Source organism: Silene latifolia, chromosome X, assembly GCF_048544455.1.
Source record: "Silene latifolia isolate original U9 population chromosome X, ASM4854445v1, whole genome shotgun sequence".
NCBI lineage: Eukaryota > Viridiplantae > Streptophyta > Magnoliopsida > Caryophyllales > Caryophyllaceae > Silene > Silene latifolia.
The window spans coordinates 34,250,021-34,260,711 of NC_133537.1; the positions used below are offsets into that span (position 1 = coordinate 34,250,021).

Sequence of the window (10,691 nt, forward strand, 5' to 3'; positions counted from 1 at the left end):
CCCCCATATTCCCAATTCCGTAAATGTACACAGTAACCCCAACAAATACGAATAACATAGAAATAGAACTTACCAACAGTATAATGAGGAATTATACGCAAGAACTCCGAAGATTACACACACAACAACGCTATGGAATGATTAGGAAGTGATTAGGGAGAGATTAGGGTTAACGTAGAAATGATGAAGTTTGAAAAGATGTTTAGAAACTGACGCGGGATATAAAAATAATCTTAAACACTCCCTAATCAAACCGTCAAAATAACACTTGCCAGACCGGATACTCGGTCGAGTAAAGTTATACTCGGCCGAGTATCCTCTACTCGGTCGAGTATTCACTATACTCGGCCGAGTATTCCTCGGCAGAACCAAAACAACCCACGACAACAGCACTACTCGGCCGAGTAGGCTCTACTCGGTCGAGTAGTCACCAAAGAAAATCCGTAGTATTACAGCTGATTCAGGGAAAGAGGAAGAGGAAGGTCCAATGGGGGATGTAGGTGTACAAGTAATGGAAGTTGTTCAGAGATCATCTGTTAAGGATGTAAAAAATTCTCTTGACTTGAAACTCTATAAAAGGCGTCAAGAACAGGAATGCAACATACGTTATAAAAGGCGTAAAGTTGTCCAAGAGCCGGTGAAAGTAGTAGAAAATGTTATTCCCGAAGATCTCTTAACTGATCGTGAAATTCTTGAGCAATATTATTCACCTGAGGATGTTGATGAAGCTATTAGGAAGGGGGCCCTTAATGCTGTTCGTCAGATGGAGCAAGTACAAGCTGCTGATCAAGGTGGGCCTATTGGTGGCGATGCTGAAACAGGTGAGAAGGAGTCAGGATGTTAAGTCAATGGAGATTCTGTCTCCTGCTACTCAGTTCCTTTTTACGACCGCTGAGCTTAATGATGCAGAGCGGAGAATTGTGGAAACTGAGTCACAATTGATGGGAACTCAAGTGGGATGTGAACCAGCCGCAGTAGACCCTGTGAACGTTAACATTGTCACTGGTGATTTATTGGGAAATGAAGACGCGGTTATGGATGAAGGAAATGATGTAGCAAATAATCCGGTGGTGGTGGTAAAGGAGGATGTTGGGGAGAAAGTGGTGGACAGTGTGGTGAGAGGCGCAATGGAGGACGCGGCGGTGAAGGATCATGGAGGTAATCAGTTGTAGTTAAGCTATGCTTCCTAGAGTTACATTATTTGGAAGTTGGAATGATAGTATTATTTGAAGGGGCATCATTGTGTGTTGCTGTTACTTTTTTAGTGGTTAGAGTTACATTTTTTTTTTTGCTGAAATTAAGTTTTTGTGTTTGTCTGGTTGAAATTACACTATCTACTATCAAAGTTATACTTTTTGTATTTAGAATTACCCTTTTAAGTTGAGTGTTATTTGCCATTTTTTAGTTTTTGTTTGGATCCATTTTTTGATGTTGAACTTCAAATTAGTATTTTTCCCGAAATTACATTTTAGAGGAGACATTTGACTTATTTATTCAAATTTCCTAACGCGTCGCTATTGTTCATCCCCAGTGGAGGTTACAGTGCAGGATGCGACCGAAAAGTCATTCGACTTACCACTTATTTTTGGTCTCTCTTTGAAGTAGATGAGGCCTTTCGTTGGGGTGCGGTTCAAGAGAGAAAGGCGATCCCGAACTGGTGAGGTTACAACGGAGACCCGGGAAAGTGAATGACGTGGTGATGAGTTATTTGGAAATGAAGACGAGGATATTCCTGAAGATAATGATGCAGCAAATAATCTGGTTGTTGTTGGAAAGCATGTGGTGGATGATTTGGTGGAGAATGTGGTGGACAATGCGGTTGAGACTGCGATTGAGGACGTGGTAGTGAAGGATCATGGAGGTAATCAGTTATAGTTTTGATATGCAGTTCCTTTTTGAGTGGTTAGAGTTTCAGTTCTGTTAGAATTACACTTTCTAACAGAACTTTTTGAAATTACACTTTTTGTTGTTACAATTACACTTTTCGTTATTAGAATTACAGTTTTTACCATTACACTTTATTTGTTAAAATAACACTTTTGATTTTTAAAATTACACTTTTTGTTGTTAGAATTACGTTTCATTATTAGAATTATACTTTTTACCATTACGAGTTACACTTATTTATATAGTATTGAAATAACACTTTTGGTTGTTAGAATTACACTTTTGGTTGTTAGAATTACGAGTTTTTTACCATTACACTTTATTTGTTGTTAGAATTACAGTTTCATTATTAGAATTATACTTTTTAGCATTACGATTTACACTTATTTATATAGTACTTGAAATTACACTTTTACTTTTTAAAATTATACTTTTTATGCTAGAATTATACTTGTTAATATTACAGTTCACTTATTTATATAGTCTGGTTGAAGTGACACTTTCTTTCCATAAAGTGTTTTTTTTAATCTAGAATTACACTTTTAAATTTACTAAGAGTCACTATTGTTCAACTGCAGTTGAAGTTAACGTGCAGGATTCGCCCGTAAAGTCACTCGAGTTTACATGCACTGTATATCCCACTGCAGAGTTAGATGAAGCTTTTCGTTGTGCTTCGGTTCAAGAGAAAGGGGAGCCTGAGACTGGCGAGGTTGCGGCAGCTGTAGGTGCAGGGGCAACGCATGTGGAGATCCCTGTCCCAGAACCGCACGTGCCCTATAGTCATCTAAGCTACCATCCATTTTTACTTCACTCGTCCGAGGTCTTACCCTGCATGGAGCACGTCATTGAGAACCTTGGTTGTTCAATAGACTGCGGTGTACCTGCTCCTAATCAGAAGATCGTCACGTTTGTATCGGAATGGAGTAACCATGCCCTAAACCCAGTGTTCAGTAGGAGGAAAGATATGATTGATTATGCGTTTAATGAATCAGATGCGTTTGACAAATTGTGAGTAATTGATGCATTTTGTTCTTATAAATGGTTATGTATATATTGAGATTGTTTTTGCTAATTAAATATTGATTTTGTAGGGAACATTTGGTAACATTTAACGAGTTTTTATTCATAACCCGGGAAGACATTGTCACTCTGAGGCCTACGCAGCAAATTATGACCAGTGTAATTGATGATTGGTGCCTACTTCTCAACCATATCAAGAAGCCTACAGTTTGTATCCCGTTGTTTCTTCGGCATGAGTCATAAAGTAAGTTATTCTCTTGTTAATTAAATTTGTGTTGCGGGGTAATTCCTACATTATGGTTGGGAACAATTTTGATAAAAGTGTCATTCGTTAGAATATAATTACACTTTTCTCTACAAAAATTACACTTTTGTGTGTCTTTGAAATGCAGTCTTTACGTGTTACGATTACATTCTCTTTACATATTCTTTGAAATTACACTTTTCGTTGTTAAAATTACACTTTTTGTTGTTAGAACTACAGTTTTTATCATTACATTTATATATTGCTGAAATTACACTTTTGGTTGTTAAAATTACACTTTTTGTTGTTAGAATTACACTTTTCATCATTACAGTTATATATTGCTGAAATTACACTTTTGGTTGTTAGAATTACACTTTTTGTACTTAGAATTACACTTTTTATCATTACAGTTATATAGCTACTAATGTCATTAAAATTACACTTTTGGTTGTTAGAATTACACTTTTGGTTGTTAGAATTACACTTTTTGTAGTTAGAATTACACTTTTTATCATTACAGTTATATAGCTACTAATGTCATTAAAATTAAATTGATAATAACAAAATGTCATTAAAATTACACTTTTTGGGTCAAAGTTACACTTTTCCTGTATTACAGAAAGGTATTTATCAACCTTTTCTGACGACATCATCTTTCTTATTGCAACATTAGGACTGGGCGCGGTATATTTGGAAGGACAAGAAGAAAGGAAAAGTGTTGAATAAAGATGAAGATGTTTTTCGGTCATTTGGGACGGTTGGTGATACTGTTCTTCACCATTTCAGCTTGACTCAGATATGGTGAGTTCTTCATATTTCAAGATAGGGCATGTGTAGCATTATTCTGTACAATGTTTGGCTAAACATTACATATATATGTTTAGATTTTTCTCCCTGTATTATCTGGTGATGGTGATCATTACAGCTGTGTGTGCATTAACTTCTTAACCGAGCAAATTGAGTACCTTGACAACCGTAAGTATGATGAAGACTTAGAAAAGCTGCCTTATGGTGGGATTGCACTTATTACGGTAATTTTGCTATAAAGTACTCAATTTTGAGAAATCATTTTTTTCTAAAGAACTGTCTACCTAACACACACACACACACATGTATATGCATATATATCAGGTTGCGTTAATGGGGAAGTATTTGGTGAGTAAAGGTCTGTCTAAAGGCTCAAAGGTCGCTGATTTTAAGCTCGTTAACATTCAATTCAGTTGGAAGAAAGTTGGTTATTCGAGAAATGACTGTGGTGTTTATATGATGCTTACAATGATGTTTTATTTTGGGAACCTGTTTGAATGTGGCCTTGGGAAAGCCGTGAATATGAACCTGTTTCGTGCTGAGATTGCGGCAACCCTTGTCCTATGTGACATTAACAAGGAAAGGAAAGATGTATTACGCCGTGTTGATGCTTTTAGAGAGGTTGCTTCTCATCCACTGACTATCAACTTGGATGCCAACAAGAGAAAAACAGTTGCTGATATCGGGGCTAGCAAAGAAAGACAAGCATGTCGAGTGCTTGAGATCTTTGAAGAGCCCGCCCTGGTAGTTACGCCTGTTAGTATGCGGCCACCTTCTGGCAAAAACCTATCTGCCGTAAAGAGCCACCCTCGTGGGAAGGGGGATGGGTTGGGCTGTTCACTTGATTGACGTAGTGGTGGTGCCAAGACTCAAGTGGTGTCCAAGCTGTTCCGGAACAACCAAAGTTTGATAAAGGATATTAAAACGTTCAGAAAGCACGTTGCTGACTACTGTTTGGTGGATGACCAAAATTTCGATGATGGGTCAGTTTTCATGAATTTCATCTAGTTTTAATTTAATTGTTAAAATTACACTTTTGATTTTTAAAATTACACTTTTTGTTGTTAGAATTACAGTTTCTGTTAATAGAATTACACTTTTTACCATTATAGTTACACTTATTTATATAGTACTGAAATTACACATTTGATTGTTAAAATTATACTTTTGTGTGCTAGAATTATACTTTTTAATATTACTGTTATACTTATTTATATAGTCTGGTTGAAGTTACAACCAAAGTTTGATAAAGGATATTTTGTGGGCCAGTTTGGTGGATGTCCAAAATTTCGATGATGGGTCTGTTTTCATGAATTTCACCTACTGTAAATGACGCTATCTGAAAATGTCAATTTTTCACTCAGTTTTGTTTTATGTTATTACGTTCGTAGTGAGCAATTAGTTTGGTACACTAGGCACGCTCAGCTACAGCGGAAGGACCTAATGTCTATGGCCCCTAATAGACCAATGTCGTGGAATGTGATCGACTGTTGGTCGATATTGCTGAACCAGTTAGAGAAGGAGGAATACGGTAAAGAGGCAATGATGGCATTTCTCGGTATCAGGCACATGGTAATTAAAGTTACTCTTATATAGTTTTATTTATACGTGCTTTAGTCATTCAACTTTTGTGATACAGTTACACTTTATAAAGTTACTCTGTAGTTACACATTTCTGGAGTTAAAGTTATACTTTTTTGTGATACAATTTCACTTTATAAGCAGTCAGTTTTTCTTAATAGAGTTATATTTTCACTAAAAGCTGTTACTTATAGTTAATGGTCACTGTTTGCTTGTTTAGGAGATGTTGCTTGTATTGTTGGGTACTTTTGAGCAAAGCGGGGCACAGGCACACGAGCAGAGAACCTGGTTGATAAATTGTTCAACGTGTGGGACACCTTCATCGTCGACAGTAATCGAACTGCTGACATGAATACAGATTTACTCTTTGTCCCATTCAACATTAGCGACCATTGGGCATGTGTATGTATCAACTCCAGAGCACGGACCATTGACTTGCTTAACCACCGCGCATGCGATTTGGGAGGATCACTCATGGGAAAGGTGACTCGTTTAATTGTACGTTGTCCTCCAAATCTTGCCATCTAAAACCTGTTAATATAATACTCTTTTTAATGTACGTTCAAATATTTTCAGGGAAGTTTAATGAGTGACTACTTGGACTCAAGAAAATTTGACAAAGGAAAAGAGATTGTCAATTTTCTGATCGCCGAATACCGTTTAGTGGTGTCTCAAGTGTTCTCAACATACCAGTGCAGTCATTTCACCATGATGGCGATGCTATTGTACGAGGGTGTTTCATTTGAGCATCCGGACATGGAAAGGAAGGTTGCAAGGCGTTATTTGGTGATACTGACTAGTCGCAACACTTGTACTAGGCGACATGAACATCATACGACCTGCTTTGTTCATTAGGAAGAAGGTGGAGACCTTTATTGTTAGCAAAGACAAATTATTCCAAGACGTGCAAAGCAAGCGTAGGATTAACAAGGCTGGTAAAAAAATATAACAAGTGTTAGTTTGACAATCTAATTTTGAATGATGCTCTGTATGAAATTATCTTGTTGATAGCTAGCATCATGTGACAGTTAATTAGGTGTAACAATGTAAGTAGGATCATTTTGTGACTTTGAACTTTGTACTTATTTTGGCGTTTTCTGGCTTTAATGAAGATAAGATGTTACTTCAAATTAATTGTCATTCTGATCTGATAAAGTGTAATTCTAATCAAAGAAACTGTAATTTTCCAACCAAAAGCAATTCCAGTTGAATTACAATATAAGTCACCAAAATTATGACTTTAACAAAGATAAAATGGTACTTCAAATTAATTGTTATTCTGATCAGATAAAGTGTAATTCTAATAAAAAAAAGTGTAATTCTGATCACACAAAGTATAATTCTAATCAAATAAACTGTAAGTGTGAACACACAGTGTAACTTTAACAAGTGAATGTTATAACGTGCGTAATTATCCAACCAAAAGCAATTCCAGTTGAATTACAATATAAGTCACCAAAATTATGACTTTAACAAAGATAAAATGGTACTTCAAATTAATTGTTATTCTGATCAGATAAAGTGTAATTCTAATAAAAAAAAGTGTAACTCTGATCACATAAAGTGTAACTTTAAGTACTAAATGTTATAACTGGTGAATAATTATACAACCAAAAGCTGGTCCAGGGGAATTACAAAATAAATTAGCCAAAAGGACCTCATGGTTGCTCAATTATACATCAGAATTACAATTACTCTTCTTCTTCTTCTTCTTCTTCTTCTTCTTCTTCTTCTTCTTCTTCTTCTTCTTCTTCTTCTTCTTCTTCTTCTTCTTCTTCTTCTTCTGATTCTTCCCCAAATGATGCCCCGGATCTTTGGTGGAGTAGGTGGGTCTTTGTGCAAAAGGGTTAGGACAATTCCTCTTGTCGTGATTCGCTAATTGCTTGCAATTTTTACACATGCGCTTCGGCTTCATCACCAAGGCTATTACTTTAGTCTTACTCGACAAGAGTCTCTTTCCACTTCCCTTTTTTTTTTTATTTCTTTGGTGGAAATATAGTTACTTTCTGAGTAGTAGAACACCCAATAAGCGCAACCATTTGCTGTTCTTTACTCATTTGTGAACCTAATGATGCCAGTTTGTCCTTAAAATCTTTTATGAGAGACGAAAAGCTGTCAACTACTTCCGTGCTTCTTCCCATCAGTATCCCAACTGTCTGGTGTACTTCGGACCACATTTTTTACATGAAAATCTGCTTGGCATCTATTATATCAATCTCTTCGGCTGGATCACCATTACAATTGAAGGATTTTGACCGGAGTGCATCTTTACACCATCTGTTCACAACATACTCATCCGGTATAGTCTTCACTCCGTTAGATGAGTAAATCCATATTATATGCCTGCACAGAATTCCCTTCCTTTCAAGCATTCTGCAGCTGCAACATGCTTTATACATAACTAGTTCACCAATATATAGTAAATTGTTAGATAGTCACAGCTATATATTTCGTAATTACAATAGGAAAATGTGTAATTTCAAGTAAGAGTTAGTGTAACACTTTTCATTTCTAAAATTACACTTTTTGTTGTTAGAATTACGGTTTCATTATTAGAATTATACTTTTTACCATTACGAGTTACACTTATTTATATAGTACTTTGAAATTACACTTTTGATTGTTAAAATTATACTTTTGTCTGCTAGAATTACACTTTTTAATATTACAGTTTCACTTATTTATATAGTCTCGTTGAAGTTATACTTTCTTTCCATAAGGTGTTTATATTTTTATCTAGAATTATACTTTTAAACTTACTAAGTGTCACTATAATGTAACTTCAACCAGGAAAAAGATCAGAACTTCTGTATTCAAGGCTTTTACCAGGCAAGACGTAACATCGTAATTCTGTCCCTCGCTTGCATCTCTTACGGTAGTCACCTCTAAAGAGTCGATTTCGGCAAAACCTCTACTCTTACATGTATCAATCGAATACTTGGCCTCCTCTTGGAACTCCTTAAAAACTTTATGAGTGTACATCTTTGCACCGCCAGCCTCAAGAGCCAAATGCGTCTCCATTTTAGGAGAAGTGTGCTTGTCTTCGTTGTCAAGCTTCTTATGCGTATGCCGTTGTTGGTCCATAGCACTCTTAAAACGCAGCAAAAACTCAAGCAATGTACCTGATTTGCCCTCAAATCTTTTAAAAAAACTATTTTCACTCTCCGATCTTTGGGTCGTCCTCATAATGACTCCCATCTCTAGGTCCCCGCAATGTGCCATTACCCACTGGTTCCTTTTCGAGAACATTTCTTTAAACCAGTCAATGTTATTGAGTCCATGTTCTTCGCCTATCTCTTCCCATCTGGCATCGAATTCTGCAGCTTTAATGTCCTCATCCCATATAATGGTATTTATTTTCCTTATAAATACAATATAATCTTCTCTTGTCACCCCATACTTAGTAGGCACTTTGTTCATGATATGCCACATGCAAAATCGGTGTCTCGCTTTCTTGACCACAAGTGGTACCGCTTTCAAAATGCCTGGATCCTGATCGGTAATAATATAATTAGGCTCCTTTCCACCCATTGCCACCAGGAAACGTTTCAAAACCCACTGACAGGAATCAGCGTCCTCATGTGCGACAAGGGCTGCACAGAATGTGACAGACCGCTTATGGTTATCCACCCCGGTAAACGGTGTGAAGGCCATATCATACTTGTTGGTTGTACGTTGGATCGAACGACACACAATCCCCAAAAGCAGAGTAATTCCTTCTTGCAGCACTATCAGCCCAAATAGCTCTACTCAAGCTACCGTCAGAGTCAACATCATAGTCAAAGAAGAACCCTTCCTTATTTACAGCCATTTCCTTAAAGTGATCTATGAACAATTGGCCATCCCGTTCATGAATGTAACATTTCACATTTCTGTGAAAGTTCTTAAAATCATTTAGGCTAGCTCCAATGTTCTCAAAACCATTTACGTGTTCTTTCAACATTTTGTATGTCTTCGTTGCTCCTATCTTCAGCTGTAAATGAATGATATACTTTAAGGCACCAACATAGGAAACATCTTTATGATGCCCCAAATAAGTGTAATTTTAAAAAGTGTAATATAAAAAAGTGTAATTCTAACAGTCAAAAGTGTAATTCTAAAAATCAAAAGTGTAATTTCAGCACAATATAAATAAGTGTAATTTTAATAGAACAAAGTGTCATTCTAACAGGAAAAAGTGTAATTCCAAATAAGTGTAATTGTAATAAAAGGCTAACTAGATGTCACACCCTACAATTATAAAGGATAATGATTTTTGATAATCGGTTCGAGTTGTATTTGAGTGTAAATGAATGATATACGTAAGTGTAATCGTAACATAAAAACTAAAATTTCAGCACTATATAAATATGTGTGACTGCATTATAAAAAAGTGTAATTCTAACAATCAAAAATGTAATTTTAACAATCAAAAGTGTAATTTCAAAGACAATATAAATAAGTGTAATTTTAATAGAACAAAGTGTAATTCTAACAGACAAAAGTGTAATTCCAAATAAGTGTAATTGTAATAAAAGGCTAACTAGATGACACACCCTACAATTATAAAGGATAATGATTTTCGATAATCGGTTCGATTGCATTTGAGCTGTAAATGAATGATATACGTAAGTGTAATCGTAACATAAAATCGAAATTTCAAAGACTATATAAATATGTGTGACTGCAATATAAAAAAGTGTAATTCTAACAATCAAAAGTGTAATTTTAACAATCAAAAGTGTAATTTCAAAGACAATATAAATAAGTGTAATTTTAATAGAACAAAGTGTAATTCTAATGAGACAAAAAGTGTAATTCCAAATAAGTATAATCGTAATTAACAAAAGTGTAATGTTAGATAATAAAAGTGTAATTTCATAGATTGGTGTCATAAATAGAGAGCCAAAGACTACCTCAAGCACTCACCCTATAATTATAAAGGATAATCATTTTGTGATAATCTGTTAAGTTGCATGATGACTTCCAAACTCTCGTCCCTGGCCGATATGAGCTCATGGTTGTGTCCTGCATGAAAGCGATCAATGAATAACCCCCCATTCTTCATAAATAGTATAATCCTCGCTTTGCATCGCACGCGCCTGACTTTGTGCTTTCGCACCCCATCCTGACGCCCACTTCTCTCTATTTCTTTTTTATATTTGAACCC

The 10,691-nt window shown here is 35.8% G+C and overlaps 1 protein-coding gene across 1 annotated transcript; it reads right to left on the reverse strand.

Annotated features, from left to right (window-relative positions):
* Positions 1–8,311: 8,311 nt before the first annotated feature.
* Positions 8,312–9,196, reverse strand: LOC141617171 (protein FAR-RED IMPAIRED RESPONSE 1-like). The gene has a single exon (XM_074434356.1). The coding sequence runs from the start codon at positions 9,194–9,196 to the stop codon at positions 8,312–8,314; it is 885 nt and encodes a 294-aa protein (XP_074290457.1).
* Between the last annotated feature and the right edge of the window lie 1,495 nt (positions 9,197–10,691).

What these genes read in the sequence shown, in the direction of transcription:
- LOC141617171 (XM_074434356.1), bottom strand. Translation starts at nt 9,196, where the DNA reads ATGGCCTTCACACCGTTTACCGGGGTGGATAACCATAAGCGGTCTGTC.